At 50.7% G+C, this 16,924-nt stretch overlaps 6 protein-coding genes across 6 annotated transcripts; 4 read left to right on the forward strand and 2 right to left on the reverse strand.

Moving 5' to 3' along the window:
* Nucleotides 1-305: 305 nt before the first annotated feature.
* N7446_000730 (serine/threonine-protein kinase) lies at nucleotides 306-4,770 on the reverse strand (the record flags this gene model as incomplete). The annotated part of the gene is made up of 10 exons (XM_058509497.1): nucleotides 306-1,128; nucleotides 1,178-1,628; nucleotides 1,681-1,885; nucleotides 1,936-2,817; nucleotides 2,868-3,653; nucleotides 3,703-4,135; nucleotides 4,188-4,252; nucleotides 4,310-4,339; nucleotides 4,396-4,530; nucleotides 4,582-4,770. 10 exons carry the CDS (start codon nucleotides 4,768-4,770, stop codon nucleotides 306-308), a joined length of 3,999 nt encoding a protein of 1,332 aa, XP_058378476.1.
* Nucleotides 4,771-5,469: 699 nt separating this feature from the next.
* On the reverse strand, nucleotides 5,470-6,714 carry N7446_000731 (dihydrofolate synthase; the record flags this gene model as incomplete). The annotated part of the gene is made up of 1 exon (XM_058509498.1): nucleotides 5,470-6,714. One exon carries the CDS (start codon nucleotides 6,712-6,714, stop codon nucleotides 5,470-5,472), a length of 1,245 nt encoding a protein of 414 aa, XP_058378477.1.
* Nucleotides 6,715-6,950: 236 nt separating this feature from the next.
* Nucleotides 6,951-8,650, forward strand: N7446_000732 (uncharacterized protein). The gene is made up of 2 exons (XM_058509499.1): nucleotides 6,951-7,037; nucleotides 7,095-8,650. Exons 1-2 carry the CDS (start codon nucleotides 7,027-7,029, stop codon nucleotides 8,296-8,298), a joined length of 1,215 nt encoding a protein of 404 aa, XP_058378478.1. The 5' UTR covers nucleotides 6,951-7,026; the 3' UTR covers nucleotides 8,299-8,650.
* A 7-nt stretch (nucleotides 8,651-8,657) lies between these two features.
* Nucleotides 8,658-10,282, forward strand: N7446_000733 (kinase-related protein). The gene is made up of 2 exons (XM_058509500.1): nucleotides 8,658-9,315; nucleotides 9,483-10,282. Exons 1-2 carry the CDS (start codon nucleotides 9,276-9,278, stop codon nucleotides 10,154-10,156), a joined length of 714 nt encoding a protein of 237 aa, XP_058378479.1. The 5' UTR covers nucleotides 8,658-9,275; the 3' UTR covers nucleotides 10,157-10,282.
* A 732-nt stretch (nucleotides 10,283-11,014) lies between these two features.
* N7446_000734 (putative GPI anchored cell wall protein) lies at nucleotides 11,015-11,813 on the forward strand (the record flags this gene model as incomplete). Its single annotated transcript, XM_058509501.1, has 3 exons — nucleotides 11,015-11,246; nucleotides 11,317-11,462; nucleotides 11,545-11,813. Exons 1-3 carry the CDS (start codon nucleotides 11,137-11,139, stop codon nucleotides 11,811-11,813), a joined length of 525 nt encoding a protein of 174 aa, XP_058378480.1. The 5' UTR covers nucleotides 11,015-11,136.
* A 1,303-nt stretch (nucleotides 11,814-13,116) lies between these two features.
* N7446_000735 (ribonucleotide-diphosphate reductase subunit RNR1) lies at nucleotides 13,117-15,905 on the forward strand (the record flags this gene model as incomplete). Its single annotated transcript, XM_058509502.1, has 3 exons — nucleotides 13,117-13,135; nucleotides 13,266-13,423; nucleotides 13,476-15,905. The coding sequence occupies 3 exons, from the start codon at nucleotides 13,117-13,119 to the stop codon at nucleotides 15,903-15,905; spliced, it is 2,607 nt and encodes an 868-aa protein (XP_058378481.1).
* Between the last annotated feature and the right edge of the window lie 1,019 nt (nucleotides 15,906-16,924).

The following is a 16,924-nucleotide window of genomic DNA, read 5'->3' on the forward strand; positions in this document are numbered from 1 at the left end:
ACAGGATCTGACACAAGGCGATACACTTCGAAGATATAGGAACTAGGAACGCAAATGAAGAACAAAGTAATTATGTTTGATTCAAGAAAAAGTATGTAGACTATGTGCAGCAACCAGGCTCGCATAGGTACAAAACAGAATAGTTTTACAAGGATTAACCATCGACCCACAGTTCTCCCCTTTGGTGTTGACAACGCCACTGCCTGTGTATGGGACAGGTCAGAATGAACCAGAAAAAAAATTGCAAATGCAGTAAAACAAGCATATAATGTTGCAAGAAACCAGATGGATCACCAAAGGCTGGATCATGTCCACTCGGAATCAGCAAGTGTTGGACGGCGGCGTCGAGGAATGACCGAAGGTCGCCGACTCAAGGAACTCGGGGTTTTATTGTCCTCTTCACGTAGAACGTCGACGTGAGACATCCTATTAGAGAGTGGTCGCGCAGACCGAGGTCTCGCTAGGGCGGCTGCACTGCCATTTGCAGAAGATCCGAGTGCTGGGTTATTGCCATCCCGGCTGCCAGGTCTCATGGCGAGAGAAGAAACACTGAGAGAGTTTCGGGGGTGCCGGGGTGTCTCTCGTCCTTCCAAGTATCCTCTTGGTTGACCAGTGCGATTCGACGAGGGTGTGGATGGCGTAGAAGAACCAGGGAACGCAATGGGTGGGGTGGTAGATGTGCTTTGTCGTCGGTTTGCGGGTCTTCTTTTGCTGAGACTGAACGCTTCGCTTGACTGTACTAGCTTCCCTGCCATATCTCGAACAAGAATGGCTGGGTCATTCTCCAGTTCTCGAATGGCATCTAGAAGACCGTAAGTTGCGAGCAAACCACCTTGCTGCTCACTTGAGTCGCAGATACTAGACAGTATACGCAGAAGGTTGAGTCGGACCGCAGCCTTGGTGTGGTGCAGCTTTTGTCTCAGTCTTGTGAAGAGGTCCGGCCGTGCAAAAGTGGATGCAACTGGGGGACTCAGACGGAGAAGCTTTTGTAGAGGGTCGAGGATGTTCTCAAATGCATTGGCCTTGGAAAGCGTCAAGCATCGTACAATAGCATCAGTGAAGGATGTCGCTTTGTCAAAGCGGTTAGCCAAAAGATGCTCTTCAACCTTAGCTGTCTCTTCTTGAAGCCTGGTCATTGTCAGTTAAGGAAACATATAGTTTTGGGAGAGGAACAAACCAGGTGAAAACAGCATCCAAGGCAGTAACTTGCCAATAAGGATCCGCGAGGAGAGTGATATAAAAGGCCAGGCCTTTGTTGCGCCACAGTTCCCGACGACCAACCTTTCCAGACTGTGCCATGTCACAAAGAATTGGCAAAGCAAATTCTTTCAACGGCCGTTCTGTCATGACGATCTTTTGCAAAAGCGGGACAATGCCGTTCAATGCTGCATCTTCCTGCCGAGACTTATTCAGGCGACACATGTTATAGATCGTGTTCAGGATCTGATTCGACACCTCGCGGAAATGGGTCCGTTTCAGATTAAATCGAAGCAGGTCAGTTAAGACATCGATGGCATTGGAGTTTTGAAGTGAATCCAGCGTGGTTGACAGCATGGACAAATTCTTGATGAACTTCAACATTGTGATCTGGTGGACGGGGCTCATGCGCCTGAGTTCTTTCAAGACTCCTGGAAGTGATAGTTAGCATCAAACCTACAAATTTCCCTAGAAAATACTTACTGTGCAGGACTGTTCGTTCGGCCACCATCTCCTTGACATGATTCTCGGCCTGCGAGAAAATGAAGAAGATGTTGGCAATGCGACCCTCAATAACCTCTGCCAATTCCCCGTCTTCGTCGAGGACCCGACTCAGCACTAGAGACAAAGGATCAAGGACAGAGTTTCGAGACAGAATTCGACAGAAATCGTTCTTGGGAGTGGAGCCCTGAAAAGATGTTAGCCTGGGGAGCAACGTGCAACGAAGTGAATACCTACTTGTAACTCGAAGACACTCCAGATGCCGTTCACACCAATCAATACCAGTTCACGCTCATCTTCGTAATCATCTTCCAGAAACTCCACTAGAACATTCAGACCTCCAGCACTGACAAACATTTGTAGCGTGAGGGTCGAAGTCTGGTACATCTGCTGCACGAATGCTGCAGCCTCCAGTCGAATCTCTCGAGGGTATTTCTTGGATGCGAACTCGTTGATGATGGGAATACCACCGACGAAGCATAGATTTTCTTGGATCTCATAATCGTCATAGATGATTGCGTTAACGACCCTCAGCAGACAGAAAACAATATCACGTCGACGAGTAGTGTCAAGGATCTCAAGAATAGGCAACATTCCGTGAGCACTGATGATGATGTTCTTTGTTTCTGGGAGATCACAGAAGATGTTGAACAGCTGATCGGAAATCTCTGCGAGAACCTCCTCATCCTGAGATGTTTTGAGAGAGCCCACGAGGCCCTCAACTTGGTTTCGTAGACGAGCGTATTTGTCACGGGCAATGTTAGCCTCCAGATCCATCTCATCGAATCCTTCTTCCAACTGCGCAAATGGGTCATCGTCGTCGTCTTGGTCGCCAAGCCATGAATTGTTGGATAGCTTGGAGTTTAACATCAATGTACTGCTCTGATCCGAGCCATCGTCGCTTTCGGCAATATCTAGAGCCGCTTGATCGGCACCAAGAATATCGGAGAAATCCTCATCGGTTTCGTTCTCCGCAAACCGTTGGATTTCGATGGCAGAGCGGTCTCGCTTAACAGAGAGCTGCTTCCGTAGCTGGGGGTATGCGCTACTGAACTCATCATCGGGAGGATTGTACCCTACATTTTCATGGATGGGAGAAGAAGGATCATCCTCAAAGTCCTGCAATGTGTTAGAAAGTCAATGGCTTGTCAAGATTGCAGAATTCTCACCTGGTATCCTCCCAGCTTCCGATCTAGCACATCTTCATTTGCCATGATAAGGTCGCTGTAGTCCTCGACAGAGTTCTCTTTATAGAGAGCAGCAGGACGAGCCCGTCTGGGCATGGGGTTTTGAGTGAGGATAGGAACATTTTGCAAAGCAGAAGCAGGAGGGTTAGAAGGTTGGCGGCGCGTAGGACTCGAGGATTTCGAAGGCTCTTGTGCTGCTGGCTTAGTAGGATATGGTCGAATCGTTTGGAGAGGATCATTTTCCGAGAATCCTGAATTTTCCTCCTCGAAGCTGTCATCGGATTTGAGTATCGTCCCATCCAGAGAGGCGAACGCTTTCAGTCTTTCAGAAGAGAGCATGCCTCCGAAGTTATCGTGTGGGCGTAGATGCGGCAACTTGAGTGCGCTAGGAGAGATCGCAGTAGCGAAGTCATCATCCCAATTGTCATCCTGCGCGGACTCGGGTGAGCGAAACCTATCTGTGGTTTTGATAGAAGTTGGTGATGGTAGAGTATCTACCAATGGAGTGTTTCGAGAAGATGGAATGGCGGCAGGATTATGGTAGTCAGGCTTCTGTATCCTTTTTGAAGTCCCTGCTTCGGGTGACCGCAAAGCTTCGTTCCATTCTTGGACACTCTTGACAGCCTCTTCATATTCTGTCGACTTCTTGGGAACCACCGAGTCTGATCTACGGGCATTGACAATCCATGGATGTTTGAGTAACTTTCGTGCGGAAACACGGAGGTTAGGATCTTTTTGGAAGCATTGCATAAGGAAATCTTTGACAGCCTAGATGATGTCAGTACTAGACAATCTCAGTGATGGGAAGAAAGCATACCGGTGAGGCACCCTGCGAGAAGGGAGGATGATCATCGTTTACGATACGAAACAATGCTGGCATCGGTTGCATGTTGTGATAAGGGGGCTTCCCCTCGAGAAGCTCGATGACGGTGCATCCCAAACTCCAGATATCTGAAGCCGTTGTTGCACCGGAAAGTTCAATGACCTCAGGGGCCATCCAATATGGCGTACCAACCACACTCGATTCACTCAATCCCGTGGTACGACTCGCGACACCGAAATCTGCAAGCTTGACAAGACCTTCTTTCGTGGTTAAAATGTTGGCACCCTTGATATCTCGGTGAATGACTCCCTGTTCATGTAGGTACAGCAGACCATGAAGAACTTGGGACATATAGAGACCAACGAGATTCTCTGGGAAACGACCAAAGTTCTTTGCAATCGAGTGCAGGGAACCATTTTCGCAATACCTGTCAATGTTAGATTTGCGGTCCAATGACCATGGAACCCAAAGAAACGTACTCCAAGATGATGTTTAGGGTTTCGGCAGACTTCACAAAGCCATGGTACTTGACGATATTGGGATGCTGCGAGTATAAAGATCAGTAGAAGCTCAGTCAAACATATCGTCGGAAGTGTCTCACATCCAGGTTTTTCAGAAGGTCAATTTCAAGCTGTTACACCGCGCGTTAGCCATATCAAATCCCCGAAGGATAAGCAACCAATATACCATGATAACGCGCAATTCGCTCTTGGGGAGGTCCGTCAACTTGATCTGCTTGACTGCGACGGTCTCCCCCGTGTTCCAATTCAGTGCGCGGTAGACTGAACCAAAAGCACCTTTGCCCAAACAGTCACCCAATTGCTGTTAAGCCAGTCAGCATCTGCCCAACCCATACTGAAGACATATTCCTACGTAGTCTTTGAGCTCCGCGACATCTTTCGCCGACGACTTCACTTTATCATCCTTCGGTTTCTCTTCACGCTTCGACGGACTTGTTCCAACTCGTGTCAGTCGCGGCTTTATCGGGGTTCCGGGCGTCCTGGAGGAGGGGGTGAGAGGGCGAGTCTGCCCCTCATTCCCTTCGGCGGACCGAGAGACCATAATAGCTCGAACCAGGATTAAGCTTATCCCAGTAGGTGTTTGGTCGGGTTGTTGGTCTCAGGACGAGGTTTCAGGTAGAGGGGGTGGGGTGGAAGCTAGGAAGGAGGCAAGAGCTGATAGCAACAGTCTCAGAGGTCATGTCCGCAGGATCTAGTTGAGGATTGTTAATTAATCTGAAGCATTCACCGCATCAAGAACAAGCGGGAAACAACATTTGTTTTGCAAGTGTTGGGGAAGGGTCTCACCAGGCGGACATTACAGGAGGGATTCAGCTCTCACGCTCTAGAGAGCCGTTGCAACAGCAAATCGAGGCGCATGCGAGATATCCAGATAAATACGATGGTCTGGACAGATTCCGGTGAACAACAATATCGGAAAGGCTGCGACAGGGCGTGAAGGGGTTGGCTGCAAAGAAATCGTGGTTGTTTTGAACTTTCTCCACCCGCATCATGCAGGCTGTGCTGGACAATCGCCGATCAGCCCTACGGTAACAAGTTTTACGGAATCTTCTTAATTAATACTCAATATCTATGGCCGAGGTATAACATGAGAATTACGATTTACTCGAAAAAATTGAATTACAAGGAAGAAAAGTGCCCAAAAAAGTGTTGTTTTGGTCAAATTGTCTATTATTTACAATCAACGTGGATCAACCATGCTAAAGTTCAACGCGATCTATCAAGCGATTTATACAGGGTATCATTTCTGTGCCTCTCGAAGAAGACGCAACACATCGGAGACAAGGTATAAGCTACCAGCAATGACAAGAGACTCGCCCTGGGCCTCTTGACTGGCCCATTTGAGAGCAGGGAGTAGATCACCCTCGAAGCTCTGGACTTGGCCAATATTGTGGATAGCTTGAATTGAAGAAGCGAGTTCTTGAGCATTGGTTGAAGTCACCCATGGCATTCCATCCACGGGTCCAAACTGGGCCGTTGCAACACGATCCCCGGGGCGGATAATGGAGCCGAATACTCCAGCCAGGTCTTTACCACTTGATGCGGCAACAACCCAAGTGACTGGCTTTCCACTGGTACGCATCTTGCGATCCACGTATTTGCCAAGTACTTCGGCAGACTGTGCATTATGAGCACCGTCGAGTAGAATAGGCTCTGCGCGGTCAACCAAGGGTTGGAGGGCGATCTTTTGCAGTCGGCCTGGCCAAGTCACGTCGGCAAGGTATGGAAGCAACGAGAAGACATCTGACTCAGGTCGGAGTTGGGACAAGGCAAGGCGCAGAGCGGAGACTGCGCAGCACATATTTTCTTGTTGATGGGGCTCCAAGTCGAGCTTCTTAAACAAAGACGCAAGCGGCGGAAGTTCTTCATAGACTTGCGCGGGAGAGACGAACGATGAATCAATACCGAGTTCTTGAATACGATCTTTCACCGTCTCGATTACTTCCCGCGTGTTTGTGTTGTCTATCACGCATGGTACGCTGGGTTTGAGAATGCCTGCCTTTTCACGGGCAATCTCCTCAACCGTAGACCCCAGGAATGCTTGATGATCCATCCCAATTTTTGTAATGACGGAGACAAGGACATCGGTGAGAACGTTTGTGGCATCTAGGCGACCTCCCATGCCCACTTCGACGACTCCGACCTCGACTCGCTCATGGTTGAATATCTCGAAGGCCGTTGCGGTCAAAAGCTCGAATTCGGAGGCGCCGATGCCTAACGCCTGGTCTCGTAGTTTGACCTGATCTTCTATCTGTCGAAAGAGGGATTCCTGGACCACCTTCTCGCCGATGGTGATGCAGTCCCACCGATCGATCAAATGCGGGGAAGTGAAGCGTCCGCAACGAACTCCTCCAGTAGCCAGCAGATGGGACAGGTAGGCACTGATAGAGCCCTTGCCGTTGGTCCCAGCAATATGAATGGCCTTCCATGTAAGCGGAGTCTGCTGAAGCAGACTCGCGACCCTACTCAATCCTAGTTCAATCATCCCGGTGGTATCGTATCGTGGTGAGTGGTTTGAGGTCAGTCGTCATTATATGGGTGCAGTAAGTAGTAAACGTAGCTTCAGGGCTTCATCGTGGGCATCGTAGGAAGCCTAAGCTGAACGTGCATAGTAGCGGGGACTTGCTGCTGTCCGGAGATGACCGCGGAGGTACACGTGACCTTCCAGCCACTTCCGGCCTGAGGCTGGCAAAAATCCCCAATCTCACCCGTTCTCCATCCCATACCCACTGTTATCTACAAGTCGCGTTTTCGCATCGTTCTTTTTCACTCGTTTTCACTCTGACTTCTTTACGGAATGGGTATCCCGTAAGTCATACTGCTCACTTCGCGCGACATTGTCGCACGCGACTGACTTCAATATAGGATGTGGCGTGAGCCTTCCAAGGCCGAGGTACATAAGTCTGCTATCGAGAAGGACCGCACTGCTGCTGCGCGTTCGACCATCGGCCGTCGGGGCTCATCGCGCCACGGTATCTCTCGTGCGCGCCGGAATGTCTTGGCTTCGTTTCAGTCGCAGGTTATCGATGAGCTCCGACGCGGCAGTGATCTCCCCCGGCGATCTCCTGTGCAGAACAACGGGATAAGTGAGGATGGAATGACATTGGCGCAAGCTCAACGCGAGGCTTTCAGCAGGGGTCCTTCCTCGCGCCGGAATCACCGCCAGCGGTCCGATCAATCCTACTCCCTGCGTGAAAATCAAGCCTTGACCGACCTGCTTGGTCGCCCAGGCTTTCACCCTCAGAGCTTCCGCAACGGTAGCCCTTCATTCACCCCGAACTTTGCTCCAGCTGCCGCATACCATACCCGCGGCTCCTCAACTCCCTCCTCGGACGACATGCGGCTTCCGCCCCTGCGTCGCACAGACAGCCCCAGTGACGAGCCTTCCTTCTTCATGCCGTCAAGCCTCATTCGTATCAATCGAAACGCGGCCCAGCCAAGTCGACTGAACCGAGAGACCGCGATGGATGGGCTTGGGGATCGCCAACGCAGCCCGAGTCCTGACGGAGATCGCGATACTATCGCGTGGGAAACTTTGTTGTCGACCATCACGCCCGATGCCACGCTACCTTCCAATGACACCTCATTCGCCTCAAGTTCCGCTTCTGCGCCTGATGTTACTCGCAATGGAACTACTCGCGCCTCTACCAACTCGACTCTACCATCTTCCTTGAGCTCTACCCGCAACGCCGCGCTCGACCCTTACCCTGACCATCTCAACCCTTGTGACTTTTCTTCTTCGGACGACGAGGATACACCTGTAAATTACCGCCGGTTCATTGGTCAGCCCAGCACCATGCCCCTCTCGCTCCAACGTTTCCCAGATATCCGCTCGACCCTGAGCAGGCACCCTCCCGTTCCTACCATTTCACTTTCCATCACCGATCACAATAATGACGATCTCCAGCAGATGCAGGCCATCCTGGATCGACTTGCCCGCCGTGAAGACATTCCGGACGACTGGTGGGCGGCTGCGGGTCTGGCACGAACGCTCGACCGAGGTCTCAGCGCGAGCATGGACTCGACGGACAACGAAGGCGCTTCTCAGCCTAACCGCGGTGACCTTTGAGGACCAATTTTCGCATTACATGACATGACATTTGATACTGGCGATGGCGTTTTCTTTCACAGGGACTGAATTCCACCGGATATTTTTTAATTGTGTTGGACTGGACCACGGGGCGTTGTTATGAATCATAAAAGGACTCACTACTGGAGTCGAAAGTTGTTTGATTCTTCTGTCTTTCGGTTATGCTGCACTGGCTGCAGTACCAAGCTCGGCCTTTGCTATGGATCTGGCAAGGGCGCTGTCGTCTTCAGCGATTTCGATTTTTGTATTGATATGCTTATGATGTAATTTTCATAATCGTTTCGAACAAAATGAACTTCTACCCAACGTTATGTTGGGAATACGATACTCCCTGCACATGTCACTTTATAAATATGGCTATGATGTAAAGATATTCGGGGACTCCAGGGGTTCAGAGTAGTGTTTTCTGTCCAATGACAATGGGTGAATTGGGAAGGTTATAAGCCGATCGGTCACATCCCGTGCTGTATCCGGCAAGTCTGAACGTGACCTTCACATGTCGACGCGTCTTTAGATGTACTTTGGAGTCGCAAAGCTATTCTATACTCTGGATGTAACGTTAGTACCTTGATTCCTGGAGCGATGTGTAGGTGAAAGGGAAGACAAATGTGCGGTGACGTATCTCCGGAGTACAGCCGTCCCCACTCAGTCCTGGAGACCCCGCCACGATATCTGGGAATTGAACAAGCTGTGCAGCTGGCATACTCCCACACCTCTGACGATCCGACAACAGCCATAATTAGCACCTACTGTCACATCTACTGCACAGCAATTGCAACCGCAGCACTCTTGCAATACCGAACTACCCTGTATCACATCCCGCCCAACAACCAAGACACCTCGGATCAATTCCAGTGACCAGCACAATCCTCTCCCGCCGAGGGTACTAGCCTCCATTGTCACATATACACGCGGTCCCGAGTCAATCCCTCCATCTACATACCGAAGTCAGCAACATGGATCATCAGGTAGACCACTTGGTCAACAAGGCCTGGGGTAAGCAAACCACCAACACAACCCAGGGGAGAGAAGAAAAAGAAACATACAAGACACCTCCTCCCAGCCTCAGCAACTCAAAAGGACCCCTCCAAACCCTCCTCTACCTCCAAAGCACCCTCACCCCCAACACCCATCCACAAACCCCAAGCTAACAAACCCGCCAGCAAAATTCTGCTCAACACCAGACGACGCACGCCTAATGATCGCGATAAGCGGGATCCCAGGATCCGGCAAAACAGGCCTGGCAATCACAATGGCTGCCCGAATCAACAAAATCCACGCCTCCGAAAACCCCACCGCACCCCCGATCGCCAGCGCAATTCCAATGGACGGGTACCACTTAACACGCGCGCAGCTAGCAGCAATGCCAGACCCAACATATGCCGCGGCCCGGCGCGGCGCAGCCTTCACATTCGACGGTGACAAATTCCTCTCACTGGTGCGGGCACTGCGGGAGCCGGTCACGAGCACAACGGCGGATCTGCATGCGCCCAGTTTCGACCATGCGGTTAAGGATCCCGTTGATGATGATATTGCGATACCGGCGACGAGTCGGGTGTTGTTTTTTGAAGGGAATTACTTGAGTTTGGATGTTTGTCCGTGGAATACTGCGGCGGGCCTTATGGATGAGCTTTGGTTTGTTGAGGTTGATTTTGAGGTTGCTAGGAAGAGGTTAATAAAGAGGCATATTCTGGCGGGGATTGCGAGGGATGAGGTTGAGGCGGACCGGAGGGCTAGGGAGAATGATCTGGTTAATGGGCGGGAGATTGTTGATGGGAGGTTGCCTGTTCAGGAGGTTGTTGTTAGTACTTATGATCCCATTTGGGAGGGATTATGACGGTGAGATTGATGTGTTTGTGGGATTGGATGTATAGATGGTGTTGGTCTCCATAGATGTTGATACAACAGGGGTCATAAATGTGTACACAGTGTCATAGTGTATTGGACAGTTTCTATACGAAAGCCTGGAAGCGAGTGTAACGTTTTATGCATTGTCTTCGCCCTAAGTAAGCCTTTTTGCACTTCTTTTGGCCCATTTTCGAGTGCCTCGGGTTAGCCATCTAGATCATATTAAGGCAGGGAGCGGTGTGAAGGCTGACGACCTTTGTTGTATGTCGATTGATAAGTCATATGCTCTTTTGATATTAGACTCCAGGTTACTTCCTCAACCGTAAGACGATGTATGTGCTGATATGTCCGGACTTGTGTTCCAGGGCTGTTTATGTCAGGCTACAAGTACCATAGGATGAGATAACAATCTTATTTCGATGACTTGTGTCACTACGGTAGGTTCGAAAAAATCAATTCCAGTTATAAATAGAGCATGAATCTTAATGTGAAGTACAATGAGACCCTTCCTACAACAGTCACACAAACTTATTTCCTCAACATTAAAATAAGCCGTTGAGTACGAAGCCAGTAGCACCTGAAAGTACATACGGAGTGTGTAGAGTAGAGAACATCTGGGAGTCCCTGACGCTAAACCGCTTTGAGTAAAGTGTAACAAGCCTGGGGGAACACAATACAGCTTGTACTACCAATACATGTATTATAAGGTATCCATAATATGGACCGTCTACAGAAGATCCCCCCTACAACAAGGGACCTGAGTGTAATATTACAGACCCTGTTTCACCGGACCATGGCTGCGATACAAACTGATTTCCCCGTTTCCTTTGAGCTTATCATCCTTCGACTTCGTCACTCTTTGTCCTTCATTTTCTCTACCAGTCGCTCTTTAGCTCCACACTCTTTACCCTCTTTTCAGACTCGCTGTGCGATCTTGACCTTACACTCTTTCATCCCTCAATCTCCAACATGATCTTCAACAAGTCCATCTTCGCCGTGGCCGTCATGGCCCTGGCCAACGTCGTGGCCGCTGGCACCACCACCGCGCAGACCCCAGCCTGTGTCCTCAAGATTATCGGGTAAGTCCGCAGAAGGAATGGAAGGAATGTCAATGGCTTGGCGCGGAACTCCTAGCTGATCGAACTCCAGTCATCAGGACAACCCGGCCGACAGCAAGGCCATCTGCGGCAAGGATGCCGCCAGCATCCAGTCCGACATCGCCGACAAGTGCGCCGACAGTGATACCGCTCTGAAGTTCTTCGTCAGCAACTGTGCCCAGCTCGGCCACAAAGTTGGTAAGGATTTACAAAAAAACATACCCGATCGTGTTACACCATATCATCCATAACATCTACTGATCGCTTCTCCTTTCCGCAGTTGAGACCTCTCCTTCCTCCACCGCTACCTCCGGTAGTGCTTCCGCCTCCGCCTCCGGCTTCGTCACTGCTGCTTCTTCCAGCGGCGCTGCTGCCACCGGCTCCGGCACTGGTTCCTCCGCCGCTGCTACTGGTACTGGCTCCTCCAGCTCCGAGTCTGGTAGCGCCTCCAGCCCTACTTCGACCTTCAACGCTGCTTCCTCTGACCGCCAGTTCTCTGCGACTACCTTTGCCGCTGCGATCTTCCTTGGCGCTGCTGCTCTGCTGTGAGCACGCCATGTCAGTTGTTGGCACTGCAATGCGAATATCGATGTGAACATAGATAATAGCCTTGATGTGTTGCCTTTGATCTGCTTTGATTCATTATTGTTCGGGAATGTGGTTTGGGCACTCTAATATGCCTTGCTTGCTTCAATACCAATATCAACCTCCTGACAATTATTTCGGATTTGACAGTATTCTTTCTTCTCACTCGCCATGGAACTGCGTGGCAGAATTGTCCGAGATGTAGTAGACTGATGACTGTCCTGCTTGAGTCCTGCCAGCGCCTAGGAGGACAACAATCAGCTCTGCCACACGTGGATGAATTCTCCATAATGTTTTATGAGTTTGTACAAAGTTCAGATCGCCCAATTAGAGACTCCAAATCGACCAGTTCTCCATTACAGTAGTTGCTATAGACACCTGATTTTGAGGCCGACCTTACATCAATGGTGTATAGTTTCTTTCTGTACTCTACATTTGTTTGACTGGAACCGGCAGCACTCTTCGAAAGCTCATGCTTTGCCTTATAGGACCACTAGGCTGAGTGGACTTCCCCGCGATCTACTTCTGTGAGACAGAAGCATGGCCTATGATCGAGCTAAGATAAGTAAAGATCAACAAGTGGGCCATAGAAAAGATTCAACAGACCGACAAGATGGCGAACAGAACTTTGTTATTCAAGGGTACTCCTTGGCCCCTTGTCAGAAGCATTGTAGATCCATCACATCTGCAGTAAGGGTTGAGAATAGGCCTCCACGATATTGACCAGGAGATAGGGACTTGAATTCGAAGCCAAACTAGCAATGGCATTCGAAATCAACTGAGCTCGGAATGTTTCAAGCCGTCCGGCACATCAACTCCGATGGCATGCGGACGGCGCGTGTTCACGTGACTGTTTCGCGTGCAATATGGGGAAGACTGTGTCTCACCGCCCTTTCAGCAGTCACACCGCCTTCTTTGTCCATCCTAAATGAATCACGCTAGCAGTGATGGCACAGACATACTAACCAAATGTGGTAAGATTAGAGCCATTCTGCGTGGCAGAATGGAGCTTTGTAAGGAAATAGTGGACCCAAGCACAGGTTGGTAAGCTGAAAAAACGCGGACGCGAAGGTCCTGGGCAACGCGTCCACTCGGCAACCAAAGAATCCTCTGCCCCTCTGGTCTCTTCTTCTTCTCACACCCCTCTACGGGCTTAACATTCACCTCTTCTTCCTACAGCCCTGAATACCCTTACCCTTAATCTTGATACCCCCGTTCTACCTTTTTTATCCTCTTTCCAGCCCCCTACTACCTAAACTCCACCAAGATGTTCGTCTACAAGAGAGGTGAGTTCACGAGTCTGATACTTGGCGGGGAGATTTGCAGCGATGGCGGGCTTCGAGCTCTGCATCTCGTGGCAGTGATCCCTTTTGCCACAAGTGTCTGATCGAGTTTTAACGCGCCTTGAACCCACAGATGGCCGCAAGGAACGCGTGCAGTTCGACAAGATCACTGCCCGTGTCTCGAGGCTTTGTTACGGCCTCGACCCCGAGCACGTCGATGCGGCCGCTATCACCCAGAAGGTTATCTCTGGTGTCTACCAGGGTGTCGGCACCATCGAGCTGGATAACTTGGTACGTTTGGCCACCGTCTCTTTTTTAAACATCCTGCTAATTGCAACTCCAGGCTGCCGAGACTGCCGCCTACATGACCGTCACACACCCGGACTACGCCATCCTGGCTGCCCGTATTGCCGTTTCCAACCTCCACAAGCAGACAAAAAAGCAATTCTCCATGGTCATCTCCGATCTCTACCACTATGTTAACCCCAAAAACAATAAGCCTGCTCCTATGATCTCTCAACAGCACTATGAGATTGTTATGAAGCACGCCGATGAGCTTAACTCGGCCATTGTCTACGACCGCGACTTCAACTACAACTTCTTCGGTTTCAAGACCCTGGAGCGTTCATATCTTCTTCGTATCAACGGCAGTGTTGCCGAGCGTCCCCAGCACCTGCTGATGCGCGTTGCTGTCGGTATCCACGGCGAGGACATCGAGAAGGCCATTGAGACCTACCACTTGATGTCCCAAAAGTACTTCACCCACGCCTCCCCCACTCTCTTCAACGCCGCCACTCCCCAGCCCCAGCTTGCTTCTTGCTTCCTGGTCGACATGTCCGCAGACAGCATTGAGGGTATCTACGACACTCTTAAGACCTGTGCTATGATCTCCAAGACCGCTGGTGGTATTGGTTTGAATGTTCACCGCATCCGTGCCACCGGTTCCTACATTGGTGGAACAAACGGCTCCTCCAATGGTATTGTTCCTATGCTTCGTGTGTTCAATAACACTGCCCGCTACGTTGACCAGGGTGGTAACAAGCGCCCTGGTGCGTTTGCCATCTACCTGGAGCCCTGGCACGCAGATGTCTTCGAGTTCCTCGATCTCCGTAAGAACCACGGTAAGGAAGAAGTTCGTGCCCGGGATCTCTTCTACGCTCTCTGGACTCCTGATCTGTTCATGAAGCGTGTTGAGGCTAACGGTGACTGGACTCTCTTCTGCCCTAACGAGGCCTCTGGTCTCGCTGATGTCTACGGTGATGAGTTCGAGGCTCTCTACGAGAAGTACGAGAAGGAGGGCCGTGGCCGCAAGACCATTAAAGCTCAGAAGCTCTGGTATGCCATTCTTGAGGCCCAGACTGAGACTGGTAACCCCTTCATGCTGTACAAGGATGCTTGCAACAAGAAGAGCAACCAGAAGAACCTGGGAACTATTCGCAGCTCCAACCTGTGCACTGAGATCATCGAGTACAGTGCTCCTGATGAGGTCGCTGTTTGCAACTTGGCTTCTCTTGCCCTTCCTACTTTCGTTGATGCTGCCCGTGGCGAGTACGACTTCGGCAAACTTCACGAGGTTGTCCAGGTTCTCGTTCGCAACTTGAACAAGATCATCGACATCAACTACTACCCCGTCCCCGAGGCTAAGAAGAGCAACTTCCGTCACCGTCCCATTGCCCTCGGTGTCAACGGTCTTGCTGATGCTTTCCTGGCTCTGCGTCTGCCCTTCGACTCCCCCGAGGCTAGACAGCTGAACATCCAGATCTTCGAGACTATCTACCACGGTGCCCTGACTGCCTCCTCCGACCTGGCCAAGCAGCTCGGTACCTACGAGACCTACCCCGGCTCCCCCGTCTCGCAGGGCATCCTGCAGTACGACATGTGGGATCGTACTCCCACTGACCTCTGGGACTGGGCTTCTCTGAAGGCCAAGATCGCCGAGACTGGTGTCCGCAACAGTCTGCTGGTCGCTCCCATGCCCACTGCCTCTACCAGTCAGATCCTCGGCTTCAACGAGTGCTTCGAGCCCTACACCTCGAACATCTACTCCCGCCGTGTCCTGGCCGGTGAGTTCCAGGTCGTCAACCCCTGGCTCCTGAAGGACCTTGTCGACCTCGGCTTGTGGTCCGACAACATGAAGAACCGTATCATCGCCGACGGCGGCTCCGTCCAGAACATCCCCAACATCCCCGCCGACATCAAGGCCCTCTACAAGACTGTCTGGGAAATCTCCCAGCGTAACATCCTGCAGATGGCCGCCGACCGCGGTGCCTATATCGATCAGTCCCAGTCCCTGAACATCCACCTGAAGGAGCCCACCATGGGCAAGATCACCTCCATGCACTTCGCCGGCTGGAAGATGGGTCTGAAGACCGGCATGTACTACCTGCGCACCATGGCCGCCTCTGCTCCTATCCAGTTCACCGTCGACCAGGAGCAGCTCAAGGTCGAGGACACCAACGTCGCCCGCTCCAAGAAGCGCACCGCCGGCACCGCTACCGCCGCCTACTCCGCTGTCCCCCGTTCCAACGGCACCCAGCCCGCCACTGCCAACGTCAGCGCTGCCCCCGAGGAGAGTCCCCGTACTCTGATCGCCGACCCTATGGCTGCTGCCTCTCGTGAGCCTAACCTCCCCGCCGCTGAAGCCAACAGCGCCGAAGCTCAGCCTGAGGATGCCGCCGGCGAGAGCGAAGCCCGTGAGGGTGATATCTTCTCTGACGCTGTTCTCCAATGCAGCATTGAGAACAAGGAGGCTTGCCTCATGTGCCAGGGTTAAACTTGAACCTGTTCTCTAATAGAATACTTTTGGATGTTGGCGTTTCTCGCATAGCCATGCTTTCTGCTGGCTTCTCACGTGTACCTATATTATGAGATTGATGGACTTTTTCCCTTTGTTTGTGAGTTTGGCGCGGATTCAAGATTTTTTGTACTTTTTAGTATCAGTTCAACAACGTGTTATGTTATCACTATATTCTCCTTAATGTAGTTTGCAGTAACCAACTCCGAGTAGTACCCAAATATAGTGTCCTCAATCTATGCGCATCTCCCAACTCTGCAGACATAATCCGTCTAAACATCCAATGATCACACTAACCATACCAGATCTTCGATTAACCATCCTCACACTGCACAACTCAACCCATAACCCCAACCTGAAACCGAAATCCCCCGACCTCCCAACAAAGCGCAACCAGGCAGAAAACGGCATTTCCCGATCCGGCGATGACAAGAACCAAGAATTAAAGGCAAGATGCCAAAAGGAACCACAAAATTGAATCTGGTCCATCCAATCTTTTATCCCCCGGTAAAAGCAAACTCATTTAATGAAACACCTCTCGACACCCGCTGTTCGTTCGAGTTTTGGTTCGACGGGTATCGTATCCAAGCCACAGAGTACGTAGTTCCTCTTTTTTTAATCTCTACTTTTTTTTTTTTGCCACGAGGATCAGGATTTATCTTTTTATGTTACATTTTCTTATGTTCGGAAGCCTCGGGGGTTCTGGTTTTGGGTTTTCTTCCTTGTTATGAGTGTGAGAGTAGGAAATGACTGGTTTGCAGAAATCTTTTCTTTCATTTTTGTTGTCTGTACCTTACATCCTATAGATTTTTGCTCCGGTGTCGGATGTCCTCGGGAGGAGTACAGTATACATATCTCATGCTCTACTGTACATTATACTTGTACCTTGGTGCCGAAGCCACATCCTACATCCTACATCTACTAACGTAAGTACATTTACCTCATGTACCCGGATAACGCACCAAGCCCGTATTCCAAGACAAACTCTCTACAAATAC

Source organism: Penicillium canescens (genome assembly GCF_028828765.1).
Source record: "Penicillium canescens strain IBT 15451 chromosome Unknown utg000001l_segment0_segment0, whole genome shotgun sequence".
NCBI classification, from domain to species: domain Eukaryota; kingdom Fungi; phylum Ascomycota; class Eurotiomycetes; order Eurotiales; family Aspergillaceae; genus Penicillium; species Penicillium canescens.